The sequence below is a fragment of the Arvicola amphibius genome, chromosome 1 (assembly GCF_903992535.2).
Source record: "Arvicola amphibius chromosome 1, mArvAmp1.2, whole genome shotgun sequence".
In the NCBI taxonomy this organism is placed as follows: Eukaryota; Metazoa; Chordata; class Mammalia; order Rodentia; family Cricetidae; genus Arvicola; species Arvicola amphibius.
In genome coordinates this window covers 16,031,236-16,053,820 of record NC_052047.1, presented here as the reverse complement: position 1 = coordinate 16,053,820, position 22,585 = coordinate 16,031,236, and the positions used below count along the sequence as shown (strand labels likewise).

At 40.0% G+C, this 22,585-nt stretch overlaps 1 protein-coding gene across 1 annotated transcript in view; it reads right to left on the bottom strand.

Moving 5' to 3' along the window:
* The window catches only part of Gc (GC vitamin D binding protein), a 28,108-nt gene extending 5,770 nt beyond the window's left edge, over window positions 1-22,338 (bottom strand). The window contains exons 1-11 of the mRNA XM_038315612.1: window positions 22,134-22,338; window positions 13,284-13,353; window positions 12,577-12,709; window positions 10,678-10,889; window positions 7,683-7,815; window positions 7,311-7,405; window positions 5,117-5,246; window positions 3,886-4,088; window positions 2,262-2,391; window positions 1,714-1,811; window positions 257-389 (exon numbers count right to left, since the gene is read on the bottom strand). Of these exons, the coding sequence (XP_038171540.1) occupies window positions 257-389; window positions 1,714-1,811; window positions 2,262-2,391; window positions 3,886-4,088; window positions 5,117-5,246; window positions 7,311-7,405; window positions 7,683-7,815; window positions 10,678-10,889; window positions 12,577-12,709; window positions 13,284-13,353; window positions 22,134-22,227 (1,431 nt within the window). The 5' untranslated portion in view covers window positions 22,228-22,338. The remainder of the gene's footprint in view (window positions 1-256; window positions 390-1,713; window positions 1,812-2,261; window positions 2,392-3,885; window positions 4,089-5,116; window positions 5,247-7,310; window positions 7,406-7,682; window positions 7,816-10,677; window positions 10,890-12,576; window positions 12,710-13,283; window positions 13,354-22,133) is intronic.
* Window positions 22,339-22,585: the final 247 nt, after the last annotated feature.

Here is a 22,585-nt window from a genome sequence, read left to right as displayed (position 1 = left end):
GCTCTATGTAAAGTGGACTCTAATACTTACACTGTTTCTTCTTTCAGTCTTAGAAGCTGTTTTAGGACTTTAACCTATAGATTGTGTAAAACCTGGAAACAATTTTTCTTGCTTTCTTAGTGAGACAACCAGCAAGATCACCAGCACTCCCGGACAGCCTGCCTCACGCACACACTTCAGGAACGTTCAGAACAGGGATGAAACATTGGCGCTCTGGAACCCTCTTGGCTGAGGGACAGAGGTGAGGCTTTCCTACCTGCGAGCTGCAGTAGAGGGGAGGTGAGTTTGTGGAGCAGCACTTGGAGGCGAAGTCTGAGCGCTTGTCCACCATGTCCTCCAGCTCCCCTGCAGAGGCGTTGGGTGTTTTCGTCCTCAGTCGCTCTGCCAGTCTAAAAAACAGCTCTCTGTTAGGTTCCGCTGAAGGTATTGTAGGGTGGTCACTGCTTAAGCAAGATGATAACTATTTCCTAACATGTACAATGGACATAGAAATACATGCCTGTCTCAGGAAACCTTATGTGTAGAATGGATATTCGGTGAGCCATGGTGAGCTTAGAATTGAAATGTATACCTCATTCAAAGTCATACAAGCAAACATAGAAATTGCCACTGAATTTTGAAAGCCAATCACCCGCCTTTTGGTAGCTCATTATTTCAGCATAAATGATGCCTTTTCCATTTCGCCTGGCTTGTCGCCTTTCTCCATCCAACGTTAGGTTTCAAGCTCCTTTAGAATGTCACCTCCACAGGTCGTGATTTCAGTTTTATGCATTCTCTTTGTTGTTGTACAGTTTGCCGGCTTCGGAACTCACTATGTGGATACGCTGAAATAGGAGTGGGGTCCTTTGGCCCTCCTTCCCAGGGGTTTCATGCCTTTATTTTATGATGGTAACAGGATTTGGTGCCTCTCGCTGTTTTCCAGCTTGCACTATCTATGATCTTGGTGCCATTTCACCGTCACTGTGGCTCACTTAGCGTGATTTATTACTTTCTCCAAGAAATATACTCCTAGGCCAGTAGTGAGCAGTAAGGGGAAAATGGGAAAGACGCTTCCAAATCCAGGACTTTCACAAGCTAAGGAGGATTTCATGGAGGTCATTGAGAAGATGTCCTGTTCTGGGATTCTTTAAGAAAATCTTTTTGTGAATCTGTGTGCTTATTTGAGTCCTAGATCCCAACTGATTTAAAATGGAAATTTATGAAGCAAAGTGGAAAAAAAACCACAATCTTTTTAGAGATTTCCCCCAAGAACCCAGTACCATGCCTCTCATTATTACGGCCAATTATTTTATCATTAATTTCTATTTACAGTGAAATGCTTCCTCTTCCCTTTCATTGAGAAAATAGCTGTTGTATCATCTTGTTGCTAACTAGCATTTTTACTCCTGGTTCGTAAGGATCACATGATGGTGACCAAGCCAGCATGAAAATTTGGTTTTTGGAGAACAAGCATTGGCGGGCAACTGCAGGGGCATGAATATTGACCAACTATGTGCTCGTGTCTCTGTTTTGAGTCAAATCAAATATAACTGATCACTTATAATTTATATTCTTGTGACTGTGTTTTAATTGGCCAACTTTTAAAACTGCAGCCTTCTGTATCGTCCACTCAGGGCATCCTGAGTTTTCACCTGTGCTTTTTCAGTCACAGAATTAGATAGACAAGCAGGGCAGACACATTTGGAGGATGAAGCCACAAAGCCAGCCACTTACTTTTTCTTGTACTCAGTAAATGTGTTCTCAGAATAATCTGCACACATTTCTTGTCCCCTTTCAATGAAAGAAGTAAGTTGCTTCTTCAACAGGGGACTCTGTAAAAAAAAAATGCACATCAACATTCCTTGTATGGAAACACTGTCCTAGTGAGGACATTTGATCAGAATTACAAGTCCCTGCACCAGGTATCAGCAAACAATTTTTTTACATAAAGCCAGTTAGTAATTAATTTAGGCTTTGTAGGTCATATATAATCTCTATTATAGATATTCCACCCTAAATAGTGGTGGTAACCGATGATGGACAAACAGCATGCGTGGTGGTGTTCTAATGCAACTCAATGACCACTGTAATTTTAATTTTATTTAATTTCCACACAATGAAATTTCAATCTTCTTTTGACTTTTTCCCCTGAGTAAGTGCAAGAATGCCATAAGCCATGTTTTCATTGTTAACTTGCAGGGCAAGCGTGCCAGGTTTGACCCATAAGCTCCAGTCTGCAAGTCTGACCTACACTGTTGATAAAGAAACTTAGGGAAGTGTACCTGAGTTCTGAAACAGGTCGCGGAGTCCTGGGTTTCACAGCATTCCCTGAGGGACTTCAGGGTGGTCTCCAGCACTTTGCTGAGGAATACTTCTGGCAACTGAGTCCTTCTGCTTAGTTCAAACGTGTACCTGGTGTCAGGCAGAAGAGTGTGTCTTTCAAGGTGTGTCTTGGGTTCAGAATCGGAAATGGGACCCATCTACTGTCTACTATTATTCTACCTGTCTACAGGGGCAGAAATGGCATCTTGTTTCTGATGGTCGTGTTGTTTCATTTGAGACACTTTTACTATGCAACATAAGTCATTCTGTAACTCACAGTGGGGTGAATCCTTCATCCTAGGACCCTCCCACTTCATTTCCTGCCTCAACCCCCCTAGTGTGGGGATTGCAGACATGGACGAGTATGCCTGGCTTTTTGGTTCTGTTAATTTATTTTAATTTTATTTAAAACGTAATAACATCTTTCCTCCCTTCCTTCTCATTCCTAAAACCCCTCTCATGTCTCTTCTACTCTTTTTCAAATTCGTGGCATGTTTTTCTGTAATTAGCATTGTAACATGAGTGTGTGTGCATGTGACCAAATAAAACCTGCTGAGTTCATTTACTATTGTTTATGTAACAATTTAAAAATGACTTAACACAAATGGACCCCCTATAAACTGACTTTAGATTAGCTGTTTAATGACTGTAATATACTCTATATACAACAGAACATGGAAACATATCCTTTTACTGTGAGCGCATATGGACATGTTCTTTGTGAGAGTATAACACAGTTCTCCCACAGCTAATGTTAGCTGGGCACCTCAGAGCAAGTGTTTTTGTACAAAAATGTACACAAAATTGTTCACTCCATCTTATCTAACTGTTGTCTAGGAACTTACCAGATCAATTAGTAGTCATAAGAAAACTGTACTTTAGTTTTTGTTTTGTCTAAATTCTATTTATATAGGCAGCTGACAGTCTAATCATTTTTTCAGGCTGTAAATCAATTTTGTGCTACAAGTGTGAAGATATTCATAATATATATAACACATTGCATATTTGTTTTGATTCTCTTTAGTTAACTGAGACAAGATCAGGTTTTGCTTGTCATCAAATGATTATTCTCTGAAAGCTTGATAAACTTTCATTTGCTTGGTGTGAGTGTGTGTGTGAGATTTGGAATAAAATATGGTCAAACTGGGCAATAACATGATACATGTTTACAACGCCATGATATATATTACATGATTTGCATGGAACATTTTACTGTACTGAATGTTTATCTAGATGTATTTTTTACTGGCCGTCTCTGTGCTAAGTAAGGCAGTGTTGTCATTCCTAAGTCAGCTAAAGAGAAATCTGGGTCAGAAAGGCCAAGCCCCTTCAGCCACTGCACAGTAGTCTCAGGGAACAGACTTAGGAACTGCAGGCTCCTTCCTTATCCAAATTTAACGGCTTGGAGTATTTTAACATCAGTTAACAAATACTTAAACTCCACAGATGCCATATAAAGAGTCTTGCATTGAGAAGAGGGACAGCTTGCTTTCCCTTGGTCTGGTGCCCTGTGTGGGCAGAACATACCAGGCACTGGTCTGGTGTCCTGTGTGGGCAGAACATACCACATACTGTTCCACTTACTTATCCATGACTTGAGTGGCACGCTGACCACACAAGTCTGTCTTTGTGGGCAACGTGATGGCTGGCAATTGAAGTGGTTCAGCCGCTGGCATGAAGTAAGTGCACATAAAAATGTTCATGGGGGTTTTCTCCTGACAGCACTCTTCAAACTTAGAATTCTTTGCAGACAAGTTGTCACAGATTTTTAATGTGTGTTCAGGCAGCTACAAAGAGAATGGTGGAGTCGGGCAGTTAGTGTTCTTGTTGTTGGTCTTACTAAAAATAAAACATAGACTTTTGAACCCTGATATATTTATAATTGTCAGTGAGAATGCTCTTAGAAAACAAAGGGATAGGATATGGTGCTTGGGAAGGGAGCTTGTTAATACACGAAAGTTTATCGCACAAAAGTCTGATTTCACCTTGAGAGAGAGAATGACGTTTATGAAAATTCCATTTTGAAACTGAATACTTCATGCTAGTAAAAAGACAGAATAACTTATGCTTAAAATAATTAGGATAAAGTGAATACTTAGCTATAATACTATAAAGCATGCCATTGTTTAAAATGCAATAATTGAAGATTAGTTAAAAATATGATGCACCCGGGGAGATGATGTAATACATACAGTGACAATCCCATGTAGTCCTACTGACATCATGCATCACTATAGAAAAGCAACTATACACACAATCATGTGGTTGCAATGGAAAAAGACTACACAGCACAATGCAACCATGCTAACTATATCAATAAGATCTTGGAGACTGATCGTCATCTAATGTAATTGCCTGAATTTGTATCAGCTTGAGAAAATTAGGCAAATTGTAGAAAGTAGAAAAAAATCTGATATGCTTACCAAATTGTACAAAGTATAATAAAAAACATTACCAGACTTGGCTATTGTCAGCACTAATGACTTTATGACATAGCTCAATTTTAAATTGTGTTCAATTTAAATATAATACTGGAAACTATAATTAAATTTAAATAACCACATGTGGGTAATGGCTACTCTGCACAGTATAGGGCTTGGGAATCCAGGAATCTTGTCCTTGTATGCATGTGGATTTTTGTCACTGGTTGGGTGGCTTCCAATGAGTCTGGGAGTCAGAGTTAAGAATGTACTTGTATTTTGTAAATGCATATGAGGAGGATAGAACAATGCACAGGAAAAGCAGCTGAGAAGACTGGCAGTCTGTTCACAGTACGCAGTGCATCACATGATGGTGATCACGTGAACCACCTTACCTCTTTGGCCATGCAGTCCTCTGAGGTGGACTCACAACATCTGGACAGGATTTGAGTAAGATCATCAGCTAGTGGCAGAACAGCCTCCAGATTGGCAGTTGGCACTTTTTGGGCTAGTTTAATGAGATGGCTAGATAATTAGAAATGAATTTGTTAGCTCACTCATAGTCTTAGCTTTCTAGTTTTCATGGCAGACACATTAGCACGAGGCATACTGTAGTTTCTGGCATCAAGAGATGAATGGAGTACACCAGCCATGTAATCTGTGCTACACAGCAAAATCGCAGTCCTCAGGATTTAACCATCCCCAGGAAAGGTTCCTAAACATTCAGCCCTGAGGCAGAGCTTCTCTTTCAGCCAGATGCTCACACACTTTGGGTTGAAAGCAGTCCATCGTGCCAATATGCACTCTTGCTATCTTTGAAGGTGTCTTAAAAAATCACTTCTAGCTCAGCACTTTTGTCAGTGAGTTATAGGATGCCTTATGCATCCTGAATCCTACCTCCTTAATAGATACATTTTGCCAGTGTCTTTCCTAGTTGCCTCTTCCCTTGTTGATTGTATCTTTTGGGTAGAAGTTATAAAGTTTGATATAGCTGATTTTGGTTTTGCTTTTCTTCTGTTTGTGAATCATATTTATGGATCATTGTCAAAGACAATACCTTGAAGATTTCCCTATTTTCTTCGGTGAGTTTTATAATTAGAGATATATTTAAGTTTTTAATAGGTTTTTCGTGGTGTGAGGTGAGGATCCAGCTTCCTCCTTCTCCATGGAGCCCTCTAGTTTCTCGACACTGTTAGAGAAATTGCCTTTGCTCTGCTGCATCTCAGCAACCTTTGCTGGAAAGCACTTGACCAAATACACTGATTTAGGCCTTCTATCTGCTCCAGGGTCTACATACCTCTTCTCATGCTGACATCACACTAATTTGACTATTTAAAGTCTCACTGTTGCTCTTTCTCACAAGTGTCTTGTTCACCTGGAGTCCTTTGAGGTTCCCTTAGGATAACATTAATTTCTGGATGGCAGTGCAGTTTGGAGCTCAAATGTCCACCACATGGCAGCTCTTTAAACTCAGGTGATGCTGCTGGAAGGTGCTGGAAGCCTTGAGAGATGGGTCTTCTTGGGAAGTCTTTGGGTCATTGGGAATTGACTTCCAAAGGACATAGTATATAACCTTCTCCACCTCTTCTTGCCATTTGCCTCCAGCTAAGAGGTGAGTGGTTTGCACCACCATATGCTTCCACCCAATGTGCCACCAGAGGCCAGAACAATGGGGCTCGCTTACTAGAGACCGGAACCTTAGAAGTTACAAATAGACATTTCTGTGTATAGGTTGATTAGCTTCGGGATTTGTTACAGTAATGAAAAAAAAAAGCTGATTAACAAAGACCTTTTTCTTTAAAAGTGCCATTAGGGTTTTAAGAGATTAGATTGACTACATAAATTGCTTTAAATAGTCCAACATTTTACTTCATTTATTATTTTTAATATTTACTAATTTCCTATTTTGAGACAGGGTCTCACTATGTAGCTCAGACTAGCCTGGAGCTTACTATGTAGCCTAGGTTAGCGTGTCCTCTTGCCTCAGTCTCCCAAGTGTTGGCATTGTAGGTGTGCATCACCTCACTTGGCTAGTATGATATTTTAATAGCTTTAAGTCTTCAAACCACAAGTAGGGAGCACTTATCCATTATAGCATCTTCTTAGATTTCTTTGAATAATGCATTATACTTTGCATTGAGCATGCTTTTACAGTATAATTTTGAAACAGTGATATGTTTTACATTTATTTACTATAGTTGAAATATTTTCCCTTCTATGAACATTTAGGGAATCTCTAAATTTTACTTATTGGAAATATGGCAGCAATATTTTGAAATTTAATCTTTATTCTCACCAAATGCTAATCTCTTTGAGACAATTCCTAGACACTAATGCAAGTATAAGCCAAGGTTAATTAAGCAGTGTACATGATGACTCTGTATTGTGATTATGCGTATGAGACTTGGAAAGCATGCTTTCTCAGTGTAAAAGAAGAATGGAGGCAGGACTAGGGCAAGTGCCCAGGTGTTCATGTGGTTCTTTGGTGGACCGTGTTCTCCAGCTTCTTTCACAAGTGTGTTTCATGGGCTTACAGAGGGTGAGTGAAGGAGCAGACTTCTAACCTTGGAGATGGGGTGGGATCTTTACCTCAGCCTGGATTTCTCCTTTCCATATGCAGCATATTGGGAACAGACTCTGTTTGACATAGTGGTGAGAACTGATAATTCTTTAATCTGGAGTCTCTAGAAAGTAACAGGGAGAACTATATTAGACAATCAAAACCAGTGGCATGGAGTGTGCATAAGTAGCAGAAGGGATGTTTTAGTTGCTTGACATTTAAAAATCAAAATGATGCTGAGCTCCTTAATGGTGTGAATGTTTTCCAATTAACAAATGCAATGAAGTTATTTTAGAAACATTTGATAATTACAAAATCCCAACTTCTGGCATTATTTAACAGAAATGCCAGTTTATGAAGGAGAAAAAAATATATAACTGTAGTAGGTAAATGGAGCCTACCTCCTTCAAAAAGCACACAGTTGGGCTCGCAGAAGTACAGCAGGATCCAACCATAGAGAGATAACTCTTGGTGTAACCAATTAAAAGTGGCAGAGGAGCTTGTCCGTAATTACTGGAATATTCATATAGAAACCTGGGGAGGAAATGGGATCGATTAAATAAATTATAGGAAAACAAAATTGGACTTTTGTTAGTATTTTAATTAAGAAAGCATACATGTTATATTGGTTCATATCTATTATCTATCTATGTATCCATCGATCTATCATCAATCTATCTGTCTGTCTGTCTATAGTGTGTGTATGTATGTATATATAGTGTGCGTATGTATGTATGCATGTATGTATGTATGTGCAGTGAGTGAGTGTGTGTGTGTGTGTGTGTGTGTGTGTGTGTGTGTGTAGGCTATAGGTTGACATCAGATTTCTCTATTGCTTTCTACTTTAGTTTTTGAGACAGGGTCTCTCACTGAACCTGGAGCTTACCATTGTGGTTAGACTAGGTAGCAAATGTCAGAGATCTGGCTGCCTTTGCCCTATCCTGTCATGTGGGTTCTGTAGATCTAAACCCAGGTCATTATAGTTGCAGAGCAAGCATTTTACCCATGGAGCCATTTCCTCAGCCAACTAGGTCATGAAATCACGATGAATTTAAAGAAATAACAATTATACTGGCAACTGCAAAAATGTATTTTTTTTCCAAGACAGGGTCTCTCTGTAGCTTTGGAGCTTGTCCTGGAACTAACTCTTGTAGACCAGGCTGGCTTTGAACTCACAGAGATCCACCTGCCTCTGCCTCTTAAGCGATGGGATTAAAGGCGTGTGCCACCACCTGGCTTGAAAAAGTGGGTTCTTTAGTTCCGATGTCTGTTTCCAATGAGAGACCTCTGTTTGCTTGTTTGTTTGTTTTAATTTTATTTATAAAATTATAAATACATTTTATTTATTTATGGTCTCAGAGCATCATTAATGGTAGCTGCTTGTTGAATTAATAATAGTGAATATAATTAGGGGATCTATTCTTCATTTTCTATTTGATTTTACAGTCCTAGACAATTCCCATGCATAGTCAACTTATACGACAAGAGCAATCATTTTGGTTTTTAGCAACATAAATTCCTGGGGCTCTTAGAGACATTCTGAGCGCTAGAGAGATGGCTCAATGGTTAAGTGTGTTTCCTGCTTTTCCAGATCTTAGTTCATTTCCAAGCAACCAAGTCAGGTAGTTCACAAGAACCTGCAACCCCAGCGTCAGGGGATGTGATGGCCTCTGCAGGTATCAGCATACACATAAAAATGAGGTAAGTTTAAAAAAATGGCAGAAAGACATCCGAAATTTTGAGCAAAATATCTGAAAATACCAGAAATGGGCATAAACCAATATTTATGAAAATGTGAATAGTTTTAATTTTTGCCCTTTATCTTTGCATATAGATATTTTTTCATCATCATGAGTGTATATTTCTTATCTTTGTCCTTTGTTTTGTTTGTTTGTTTGCCTTTTGAGAGAAAGTTTCAGCATGTAGCTTTGGCTGGCTTAAAACTTGCATCAACCCCCACCCCCTACCTTTGTCTCCAGTGTAATCCCATAGGCTTTTGTGAATATGCCCAGCTTCATTTCTGTATATTTTATAACCTACCAAGATTAGCATTATCAGAGTGCAACCTTCTTTCTCATATAGATTAAACAACATAAGGTCCACATTACATGTTTGTTTGATAGTATATGTCATGTTCACAGCTGTTTCTGAAGATGTATGGGAGTGGGTGTCAGAGCCCAGCTTCAACAAGGATACCACTTACCAGGGTAGGGGCATGTGGATTAGAAAAATAAGTAAAGAAAACAAGACACGAGTGAACATAACAAAACAGAAAGCACAGGATAGGACCAGCAGGGAGTTCCAGTGAATACTGAAATCACCTGCATTTAATTTTCATTTGTTTAAATACCCTAACCCCAACAGGTACAAGTAAGATTTAAAAACTGCATTAACATGATACAAGAAAATGGACAGAGCAGTTGAAGATTGTGGGCTACATTCTTAGTTAAACATTCTGCTGTAGAACAAGACAAGTAACACTCACACCCTAGACCAAGACATTCTGTAGGGAAACCACTTCCTGGGTGGAATCCATTGTTACCTCCCTAAGGGAGTAGGAACTTAGTAGGATCCTTAGACTTTTGTTTGAGGTAGAAACATATCTACTTCTCTGTTCCTGAAATACAAGGGCTGGATATTAGCCACACCTGTTGACAATAGCCATGTGAGAGCAGAACTCTGATCTAAATGTAGGTGGGACTTTTGTTTGAGGTAGAAACAGACAATAATCTTGAAGGAATAGAAATAAGTTCTAACTCTCTGACCTTTGGTCAGTCTAGAATGGCAACAATTTTGAGCAAGCTGCAACTCTCTCTGACCTTCAGATAAGGTGGAAATAGGCTCATATTTTTGGGCCTCCCATCACAGTGGGGGGCATTTATTTCTGAGCTTTATTGAAAAGTATTTTAAAATGTACACAGTGGTAAAATTGCTTTCTGCGATAATAAATAATAAAAAGCAGTAAAATCATACCTGTATAATGCAAGGATCATTGGCATGAGGGGAACACCACCGCTTGCAGATGTATAACAAGTCATGTGAGGGTGGGTGGAGTTTGGAGAGTGGGTGGGGTCACTTCTCATTATGTAATATTACTGTTTTTTATCTTTGCATATAAGATACTATTTTTTCCTTATCATGAGTTGTTTTCCCTATATTTTTGCCTGTCTGCCTTTCTCTCTCTCTCTCTCTCTCTCTCTCTCTCTCTCTCTCTCTCTCTCTCTCTCTCTCTCTCTCTCTCTCTCTCTCACTTCCCTCCTTTCCATTTTGGAGAGAAAGCCTTCCCAGGATGTCAGACTACACTGGTCTTTGCTGTGATCACCCTGCCCTTGCTTTCCTGGTGGCAGGCATCTGCGTTGGTGTAGAACTATAGTTTGACTTATAAAGATCACTTACTGATCAGCAAATCCCTTTGGATCTTTCCTGAATGCCTCACAGATCTCTTCATTCGTTGGTTCCACGTAAGTGGGGAATTCCTGTGGCTGGTGACTGAGGGCAGCCATGCAGAGTTTCCGCTCCAGGCCCTCTTTGGTGCAACACTCAGGAGTTCCAGGGTGCACAGGAAAAGGAGCATCGCTTTCGCAGGACTTGATAGACAGCTCTGAGGTCTGGAATGAGAGAAGGGGGCAGTGTGGAGAAAATCTGTATTCCCCTAAGTTCCAGGGTTTATCCTCAGCAAGTGGAAGAAAGCAAGAGTAACTGTCATTTTCAGCCTCTGTCCTGCTACTCCCATTCATGCGGAAGGATGCGACACCGACACCACCAAAGCAATTTTAGGAGAAAAAACTGGAAGTTATTTGATACTTGAAATAAACTGGTATAAAAGAATAGATACAGAGAAAAAGAAGTAGAAATTACCATGGAAAAGTCACTTTGATGTGTATGTAAGAAAGGGTAATTTGCTATATTTTAATTATCCCTTTAAGGTGCATTTTCTAAAGACCTTTCCTACCAGTGAAGGAAAGATGTTGGATGAGTTGTTCAAACCATTCATTAATCACACATACCCTCCTTCCATGATTCTTAGAAATTATGAACTAAGCTGCCTTTGAAAATTATCTCTCTCTCCAACCAATCTCCTTTCCTTCTTCATGAGTTTTTCTAGAAACTCCTCTGGGTTTTCCTGTTTTACATTATCCCAAAATAAAAATAAAATTTAAACAAATATCAGGATATTACACAATAATAAATAAATGCTTAGAATGAGCAGGATAAAGGTGTCAAACAAACTCTGTCTACGTCCTCTCCTGCAAAAGCTCCAGGCACACTTTGGCAAGGCATGCAGCCACAAATCTGTGGAGCGAGAGGGAGGTGAAACGAGACTGTGCTTTGTTGCTTTGCCTGTAGCTGACAGGTTGAAGCACATTCAGTCTGACGTGGTGCAGAGTGAGGTTGAAATAATGAGTGTTGGTGACCTTGGTGGTGAAAGAAATGACACGGACTAGAGCATAAAAGGTGGCAAATGAATCAGCCAATGGGTAAGGAGACTCACGGTATAGAATCAGAATATTCTAACAGCGATATTTTGTAGATATTGATCTTTCTGTGGAGGACTGTAGCCAAATCCACCTATTGTCTTTCGTTTATGGGCCAGACCACATTAATAAAATTTTGTCTACTTATTTCCACCTTTATGAATTTCTGTCTGAACTTTGAACTGTAGTTTTTTTTTATTCAGGATTTTAATACACACACACATATGTGTGTGTGTGTGTGTGTGTGCTATAGGAGAGAAAAACAGCACACACACACAAACTACACAGTGCATGTACACACATGATATGTGTTTTTTAATACTCAGAACCTAATATACATGCAAACATGTGTATAGTAATATTTGCATGACTCAAGTAATTTGAGACCAACATTTAGTTATTCTATGGCCATTAGTCCTAACCTTGGCTTAGTACTAAAGATGTTGGCAGGATTTTAAGCTAAACATCATGTGTTTATATTATTTTAAGAGGTTGATGACTTTATATTCATGAGATCCAAATTTATCATGATTTAAAAACGATTTTTAAATCATTTTTCAGCATCCAACAAGTATCCACATACTTTTCATTAGCAGTGTATATTTAGTAAGTCATTAAGTTACTTTATCCCAGTTATTTTTCTTTTAAAACGTGTGGCAACAATAAGTGATAAACATGGAAGCTAAAAATAATATTCTTTATTTTCCCTTGCAACTAGGAGTAGATAGCTTGGCCTCTAGAATGTCTTGGATAGGTGACATATAGGCCTGTGACCGTTTTTTCTTTGGGCCAGGGTAGAGATGGTTAAACACACACTTACCCTGGTGTCATAGCAGCTGGGATCAGCCCCCTCGGCACAACACTCTTCAGTTAAGGCAACAACTTCCTTCACCAGCTGGCTGATCTGTTCAAATGTGCCACCGGAAAACTTCCTGCTGTATAGGATTAGTGATCTGTGGGGGAGAAAGTCATTGTGCTCATTGGAATTGAATTGTTCGTTGTTTTCTGGTGTGTTGGCTCATGTTAAATAGGATATCTAGTCAACTTTTAAATAAAATATTTCAAACATTCACTTTTTTTATTTGACTAATGGTGAGAATATATGGTTACATGCCAGGAAATTCCTCTAGGAAAATTTATCTTATGTACAATAAAAACTGGATTTGTAGTTCCCATCAGAGCAGCCTGGAATGTTTTGAGCTTACCCCAAAGGACATATTATCTATGCCATTGCTTGTGTTCTCTAGAGTCCCAAAACAGTTCTAATTTCCCTCAGAAACCTGTATTTGCTCTCTACTACAAATTCATTCGTTAAATTTACCAGGGATAGTTTCTTTCAGCACAGTAACTGTAGTTAGCTGACATCTCTGCCTGACCTCCATCTGCTTAATCTGTTGTTCCACAGTGGCCCAAGGCTCTTTCTTCATCTCAGAGACAGACTCAGCATACTACATATGGAAATTAGCATGTGCTCATTTTCGCTCATGGTCAAGGACCCAAGAGAAATGCATGGATACTCCAACTTACAAAGATCTGAAGTCATCTTTCCCCAGCATGGCGAGTTCCTTGCAAACTTTATCCTTTTCATAGTCTCGGCCTAGAAAGCAGACATAGAAAATAGGTGTCTTTCTCCTGTTACGAATATAACACCACAGAAGTGTGTATAAAGCGCTCTTCAACATGATCAGTGGTGAGGGCATTTCTTAACATCTGTGTACAGTTCCACTTGGAGGTATGTTTTCAGTTATTTCCTCACAAGAAGCCTCAATTTTATGATTTTTTTTTGTTAAATTTGGCCATATAGCAAGACAAAAGGTAGAAAGGCTAAAATAATGCTAAGGATAAGTTAAATGTTATACATCAATTAGTGAGTTAGAATCACCAGCATGAAAACTATTCTCAGTTTGTATAAATGCTGAAGGGGATTCTCTCCCTCCCTTTTCCTTTCTTTCTCCTTTCTCTCCTCCACTTTCCCCCTTTTCTTTGCTTTCCTTTTATTGTCTTGTGGCTTCAACAAGACAAAGAATGAAAGGAAGTGGAAAAGCTTCTCCTCTCCAAGGTGAGTTTCCAGTTGTATTAGGTTTAAACTTGAAAGAGGCCAGTGACCGAGAAAACTTCCATCTGCCTCTGTTACCACTCTAGACCCCAGAAGGACTTCAGCGAGGGAAATGGGTAGTCTAGGGAACAGTGTGGAGTGGTCCTTTACACTTGAGGTGTAGTGAAAATAGTTTCATAACCACTAGATCTTGTTAAGCTTTCCTTGGAGTTTGGGGTGCAGTGGACAGGTATCTGATTTACTCCAGAAATCTAACTATGCAATGGGGCAGTTAAAGGGACCTAAGGAACAAAGACAATCCTGGTGGAACCAGTGGTCCTCAGATCTGATACAGACCAAATAAGAGAGGAAGAAGGCCTGGAGGCATCTTTATCTTGACCCCTCAGAACAGCAACAAGAATGGCAAAACTACAGGGCATTCTGGAAGGCAGTGGGCTGATGTGGGATTTCCCTTTGTATGTTGTGAATACCACTGGCTAATAAAGAAGCTGCTTTGGGCCCATTACAGTGCAGAATAGGGTATGACAGGAATTCCAAGCAGATAGAGGAGGAGAGAGTAGGCGGAGTCAAGGAAAAGCCATGGAACTACTGCAGGAGACAGACACATGATGGAACCTTACTGATAGGTCACAACCATGTGACGATGCACACAGATGAATAGAAATGGGTTAATTTAAGATATAAGAGCTAGCTAGCAATACTCTTAAGCTACTGACCAAACAGCATTGCAAATAATATAGTTTCTGTGTAATTATTTTGGGGCTGGGTGACCTGGAACTAACAAGCAGCCTCTGCCAATAGTGGGCAGCCAACAGTGAATCACGTCTGAGTGAGAACATTTGAAGAATCAGTGCCAAGAGGAGTTTTTACATGCCAGACAGATGTGAGACATTTCTAGGGATGAGAGAACAGAGTTTAAAGAGAAAACAAAAGCCAGGGGCAGGTGCACACCTTTAATCGCAGCGCTCAGGGGACAGAGACAAGTCTACCTCTGTGAGTTCATGGCCTACCTGCTCTACATAGAGTTCCAGTTCAGCCAGGGCTATATAGTGAGATCCTGTCTCAAACCAAGCCAAACCAAACCAACCAAACAAATGTAAGTGAACACCTCGGCTCAGAAGATTTCTACAGGCAGGGTCCACTTTCTCTGCTGCTTTCCTTATTAGTCTAAGAGATACTAGGAGTAGCTTAGATTGTGGGGAAGCACGAAAGGGAATGGGAGAGAAAAGGAGGGGTTCATTTTTTTCCTATCACTGGCTTGACTGGGAAAGCAGCTTTAACATCAGTGAACTTATGACCTGGGTTCAGTTGTAGCTAGATGTGTCATGCCTGAAATGATGTTGCTCTTCAGAGTTCAGAAGTACAAGAGAACCTGTTTGGATTTCGAGAATGAAGAGAAAAGTACAAGACTTGGTCTAAAGTCTACTCCAGCAACAGGAATAGTCACATTCCCAAAGCAAAATTTTTTTCTGTGTGTTTCAAAATGAGTTTCTTGCTGATTAGAAGACCCTCTGTGCATACATTTTAGGTGTCTGAAGATGGATACCTAGAAACCCATCAGTGTTCTTCTCCTGTGATTCAACATTTATAAAACTAAGGCCAAGAAATTTCTCAGCACACTGGATACTACCACCTTGAATAATTTTTAACAAGTATAGAAATGATCTTGTCTCTGTTCTAAATAGCCTTAAGTGATTTGTCCACATGGCTTAAGGTACTAGGGAAGCCATCTTAGAGGTTATCTCAATACCATGCTTATCTTAAAGGTGGCCTCACCTCTCAGTCAAAGTTCTCTTTAGACTGGAGGGAATTGTGTGGAAATGTTTGGAGTTTTTGCTTGTTTATTTGTGGTATTTTGTTTTGAAATGGCACTGGTGATGGACAGATGTTTATTTGGGAGTTTATTTGTGTGCATTTGAATATTATTTTTGGTATTAATAGATTTTTGATGAAAATATTTTATATAAAAATTCTGTTGTATTTTTTATTTGTAGGTGAATAATACAAAATAGATCAATGGAATAAGAAAGGTCAGAGTTGAGAGTTGTCAAAGTCTTCTTTGAGACAGGGAGGGTCTTTCTTTGTAGCCTAGACTGACTTTGACTTCACAGTCTTTCTGCCTCTCAAGTCATTTTATAATGAGGGACAAAGTCACAAGCCATCAAAATTTCATGCAAGCTATACAAGAACCCATAGGTTTCTATTTGAAATTAAATCCTGAAAATAAGTGTTGGGATAAGGATGAGGCAGTGGGAGGGTAAGGCCAATCAATGGTCAGTGGGGTACAGGATCCTGGCCAACAGCCTCTGCTCTGGCCAAGGACCCTCACACTCATCTACTACTGGAACTTGTCACTCGGCTTGAAAGGTTGGGTTTGTGACAAGTCGGAAAGGTTAAAGCAAGGCAGAAAATGTTCGTTAATCATTAATGGTGGTGAGTGGGACTGGGAGCTGCAACACTGGAGAGCACGGTATGGAGCTGTCCTCATGTGCAGAAGACCTATGCTATAGGACATGAGCAGAGCTGTTGTGTGTCATTCCTAAAACAAATTAGGAAGAATGGTCAATGCTTGTATGGCAGTGTAATCTAATCAATCTAAAAGCCTTCTTCTAAACATGGCTCATGAGTAACAGAAAGGGTAGCATTTGGAAAAAAAATGAGAATTTTTTTGGCACTAAAAATACTTTTGGCAATGGATTTAAATAGTCATGACTATTCAAAGTCCCATATTTAACACAAGAATGTCCTTGTGATCTTTATGATCCCTTCTCAGAGTTAAGAAATTAGTCACATGTACAAATTGTAAATGAGGAAACTTTCCCCTATACCTCTAGTATTCAGAAATGACAAAATAGTTCTGGTAAAACATGGTAATCCCCCTCTATCAAACTAGACTTCTTTGTGTTAGAACTTTGTGACAGTCCAGTAATGTGCAAAGTGAATTCTATAGGAAAGCGAGGTACTACTGATCAATATTTTGAGAAATACTTTGCTTCTAGCTTTTCAGTTTCAGAATTCTCATTTCACTAAATATGTTGAGTTTTCTTTTACATGTTACAGGAAAGCAGTATGTATGAGAAGGTATTGTAAATAAGCATTACACTATTAATATTAATATTGCTAATGTTTTGAGTAAATCAAAATATACTTGTTTGCACACAAGTGTTTTGTAACTCATGGGAATTATGCACTGCTTTAGTAAGGGGGAACACTGCTGAAAGAAAAGTGAGAAATTGGACTGTGTGAGAATTAATGTCATTTTGGAGGCATCTTAGCTGGAGCATTTAGCCTTGGGTGGGAGAGGACACAAGTGAAGTCTCAGTGGGTGGCACTGGCACAGCATTAAGGTACAAAGTGTAATTTTAAAGACATAACCCACAGAGGGAGGCATTACTGTGATCTTTCAGATGGATAGCCTTGGATGTGTTTTAGATAAAATTATTTTACACAGTAGACAATATCTAGTGTGGATAGTTAATCACACTATTCCTTATTGCACACAATAAAGTAAATAAATTTCAGTCAATAAATACTGAAATTGATTTGTAATATAATTATTGCTGATTGATTTCTCATACCTATGGAATATTTTAAAAAATAATTAGATTTCTTTACTATTTGCATACTTGCATGTGTGCATGTGAGTGTGTGTGTGCGCACATGTGCGCACGTGTGCAAGCTCACACTACTTGTGTGTGGGTTGCCAGAAGCTTCAAGGTAGATACTTGTATCTTCTCCCTCACAGCCAGAATGGAGTGCTGGGAATGGAGCTTGGGTCTCCTTCAAGAGCAGTGTGAGCTCTTAACCCCTGAGCCATCTCTCCAACCTGGAAAGTATTTTTGGACTAATTAAACTCATTTAAAGTTAGTTAAATTTATATAACAAGTGACTGATAAACATCACATCTTTTTCTTTTAATGTATCACTTATAAAAAGAATGATCTAGACTTCAGTGTGGTAACTGACATTATTGGCATGAAGCTAGTGACTCTTGTGAAATCATGTTCACACCAAGCGACCTCTTTGTGCCAAATGTTTACAAATTTCTTCAACGGTTTTAACATCATGTCCAACTTAATCTGCATTGTGAAACATTCTGATAAATCCTATCAAATCCTGGACTTTTGAAAATGAGTTGTGATTATTTTTGGGAAATCGTATTGCTTCATGCACATTACAAACTCTTCCAACAAATATGACATTATTCATTCTTTCATATGTGCCTTGGTTGTGTTAGGTGACATGCGCTACTCTCTGCCAGACATGGCATTCACACTGAATGTGAGATGCGATGGGGCTGAAACAGGTGCAGTCTCATCCCATGGATTGTTCATTCTGATAGCAACAGCCAATGAAAGGCTCCCGATTTCGTCACAAAGTCTACCAAGAAAGGTACTCTGGGTTCTTTTGATACTGTAAAGACTTCACTAGCTCCCGATTTTGTCCTTTGTGGAACACTGTTTGCCACGTACAGGGAATGAATCTTGAATAACAATGACTCGAGTTGATATTTTACAGAAGGCTATAGGCTATCTCATGGTGCAATTTTTTTTTCTATTTTCATGATACTAAATTGTGTTAACCTTTACATTTGTACATTATGAGTGTTCAGCTCAAAGATAGTTAATATCATAATAGCTAATGTGTGAGTACCAATGATTTGAGTAGCACTGTAGTAAATACCTAATAGAAATATGTATGTAGAATGTATAGAAGTCCACAGTTCTTTGTTTCCTATTGACAATCCTTGCCTTAGTAAGTAATAAAGTAATAGTTTGCTTACGTATTTTGGTGTGGGAGGGGTATGGGTGAAAGACAGCTGTAGATCGGTGCTGGCTCTGTTTCAGTTCTTGAGAAAGAACACAGATCAGCCAACAAGAAGTACTGCTGGGAATAACCTGCTTCCTTGGGGGACATGGCCTGAGAATAGCATGAACAAGTTCTCCTTTGGCAAGGCCTGGGAGAATTTAACCCATTTTTTGGCAAGGTTGGTGGATAGTTCGCTGAATAATTCTGGGTATGACCCCAGGATCATAAATTCTATCTGCTCTCCTTGATTTCCTTATACAAATCATATTGCTGGCTGCCTCTAGTTTCACTTTCTTAGAGCCGTACATGAAATGGCTACTGCACTAGGAAAACTTTCCCCTGATGGCTTTCCTCTGGGTGAGCCATAGGGGATGTGTTAAAAATATACAGTGGACCTGATTCAGCTCATAAAGCCTTTGATGTTTCAGGTGTGACTGTGAATTCAGGCTTCTCAGGAACAGGATGTTACCTTTTCTGCACACCTTGTGACTAGCCTCAAAAAGTCACAGAAGTTTCTGACAATATTACAGATTTGCATAACTATTCTGGAGTGAATGATTTTAACCATAAGAGTCTAGGATAAATGCTAATAAATAGATAATATCAGGAGTTAATGGGAACAGTCAGTCTAGAGACAGGGAATGAAGAAGAATCATAGAAGCCCACAATGCCCTCATATCTAATATCTGTGCCAATACTGTAGGAAGTTGAGAGGACACGAGAACAATAAATAAACAATGCCAACTATTAAAAGTAGGCTTTTAAGTTATGAAGTTTACAGGACGGTGGGAGGGGGATAAAGCCTGGTATATCCCGCATAGAAAATAGAGTTGTATAGAATGAAGAATGAATTGGCTTAGCCTTGGCTGACTATTGAGAGTTTAGATTTGACTAGAGGTAAACGTTAACCATTAGAGGCAAAATTCTCTTACTTTGCATGATGCTGTAAGTGCAAACGCTACCAGCACCAGGCACACTGTTCTACCTGTAGGTGCCCCTAGTTAGAAAGCTTCCTTTGTTAACTTTGTTGTTGGCTATACTGCGTATGCTTCTCATATTAAAGCTACAAATCAAGTAGCTAAGGATTACCGGTGGGGAAGTTGGGGGACGGAAAGGGAATGAGGTAAGGGAATAAACTTGCAATTATTGTTGTTATTATTAGAAACTTAAGGAAACAAGTTTGATTGTAAAACTGTTCATGCGAACTATTGAAACTGTATAATTGAAAACGGCTCAGGCTATCTGGGTCCACTTGTTTGAGACACATGGTCAGAATTTACTTTGTTTCACCGACTTCACACATCTGTCTTGGGTCATTAGACCCATTGGGAGCAAGGCTCCCAACAAACTGCCTCTCCGCGTCCTGGCCCAGCAGAAGTGGGTGGCTGTTTTCTTATGATATCACCATAATTTAGCAGATTTGCTAAGTCCATTTCTCCCAAGATGTGTGCAGTTCCCAAATACTCGCTGGCAGAACAGAACAGGGCATCTGCAGTAAGGATCATTCCAGACTCGGTTCCCAAAAGACAGCTCCGAAGATACCAGCACTCAGGAAAAGTCCAGAGTGTTTAGAAAACTCTGATTTAATAGAGTTTCTCGTGAGCTATCAGAGCCTTGCAGGCAGTGGAGTCATTGGTGGTGAACCACTGAGAAGCGACTCGTGGCTAGTTTCTTAAATATTCTAGCCCATAAAATCAGTTTTCCAGATGTGTCTCCGGCACATGGTGTTTGGAAACAGGGTTCTAGGAAACTGTTAGGAATGTCGGAATGTGATAGACATAAAGAACTACCGCCACTCCCAACCTACACCCTCAAACCTTGGCTTGTGGCTATTGAGAACTGGGAGCACACACAGCATTTCCTCCATTTGTGCTCCGCCACTTCCAACCAGCAGGGGGCATGCTCAGTCTCTAAAGAATTGTAGCGTGGCTCTGGATTGACTAGGGACCTGATGAATAAAGCATTTCCTAGAAGGGCTCGCTCTGGATGCCACACTGGATATTACAGAAGGGAACTCTGGGTGAAGCGTCTGGCAAATTCTGAGTGACTTTTCCTAGTAAATGACTTTTACAATTCTCTGGGTATCGTATGGTCACAGGACATGGGCTGCGAGACTGATGCTGTAAGAATCTTTGAGGGAACTGATTTGGCATTTATTTCTTTTGGGACCATGGCTGCAGAGAATATTACAATAAAGATAAGAGAATGCCCTGTGTGCGGGAGGATGTCTGCTATAGGAGGCAGAGTCGGGGCCGCCTGCTGAGTCAGCAGGATTCCTTGTACTCTCCAAGATCTAGCTCCTGCTGGATTTAGGATTTTTCGATATGCGGTCTGAACTAGCTTCCGTGGATTTTCAAGGTTATCTGTCTCCCCAGAAACTCCACTGCAAAGACGCTTTCAGGGCTCCCTGGGGCAACACCCACGTGACTCTTTTTCTGAGATTTTGTAGTCTTAGCTAAGGACTTTTATCTGACTTCCACGTCTGTGGATGAAGAAAACCGAATGGAACATAATTAGGATAACAAAATACCATGGAAAAATGTGAATGAAGGGGCTGGAGAGACGGCTTAGTGGTTAAGAGCACTGGCTGCTCTTCCAGAGGACCAGGGTTCAATTCCCAGCACCCACAATGGCAACTCACAACTTTCTGTAACTCCAGTTGCAGGGGATCTAACACCCCCACACAGGTACACATGCAGGCAAAACACCAGTGCACATAAAATAAAAATAACTGTTACTACTTTGAGTATAAACAGAAGACTTGGCTGAGGCTGTTAAGGGAGAGCACTGATTGGAACTTTAATTTGACAAAGCAAAGTATATACAGATTCCCTCTAAGCATCCCAAAATAAGTCAGAGAAGAAAATTACTCATATTAAAATTACACAGTGACCAAATTTCTTATTGAGAGTGAGAGGTATTTTAAAAACTTCAATTCCTTCCAAATGCTGAAGAGTAAGATTCCTTAATGAGAATCAACGAGATCTCTCCGATGGCTCCTGGCACCACCAACAGTATGAGTAGCCAAGGAGGATAAACATTTGGGGGGGAAACGCTTAGTTGTATATCAGAGTCTTTAGTTACATCATAGATCTGATTTATCCAGTGTGTGAGGGATAATTAAAAGTTCATATAACTTTATTTTCTTTCAAGAATCTTTTTTTTTTTTTGGTTTGAGGCAATCTCAAGTAGCCCAGACTGGCCTTGAATCCCGGTGTAGCCAATTCACCAGCAAGCCTTGAACCCCCATCCTCCTGCATTCTGAGGCTGACAGCATGAGCCGCCACACCTGCTCCATCTTTTCTGAGATACTTATTATGTGTGAGGAGCTTTCCTTTCCAACGCTATAGGCACAGCTGAGCTCAGACCAACCCTACCTTGACCTTCTTTCATTATGTCTTCCTTGTCACCCCGCCCCCCGATTTGGTCTGTTTGTTACTACCCCTGCAGTTTTTACAGTGGCACTAGAAAATTAAACCAGCGATGGTTCGCAGTCACAAGGGGAGCCTTACCTCGCTCTAGAGCATGCCCCAGTGCTAAGGCCAGCAGGAGTACTAGGACCGTCTTCATGTTGTGTCCCGGGAGTTCTGCGGCACCTCCTCTCATCTGCGGGCCACCGTGCAAAGGACAGGGCCACACAGTTGCCGGTCGCCTTTACAAATGCTCCTAACTAGGAACTCATCAATTATTAATCTCCACCCAGAGGCAAGGGACAGTCAGCCTTGTCCCCAAAGAGAGAAAATAATACCATCATCAAGGCAAATAGATACCCCGGGGGAAATGTGGAGGAGAGTCTGGGAAATTTTAATCATTAACTTTGTCAGTGAAAAGAGCCAAGGCATAAGATATTTTCCCACTGCAGTCTTTCCACTGGATGGACTTAGTGTACTGGTAGAGGCACACTTACTCCTCTGTGTTGAGGAGAAGATGCATATAGATATATATATATATATATATATATATA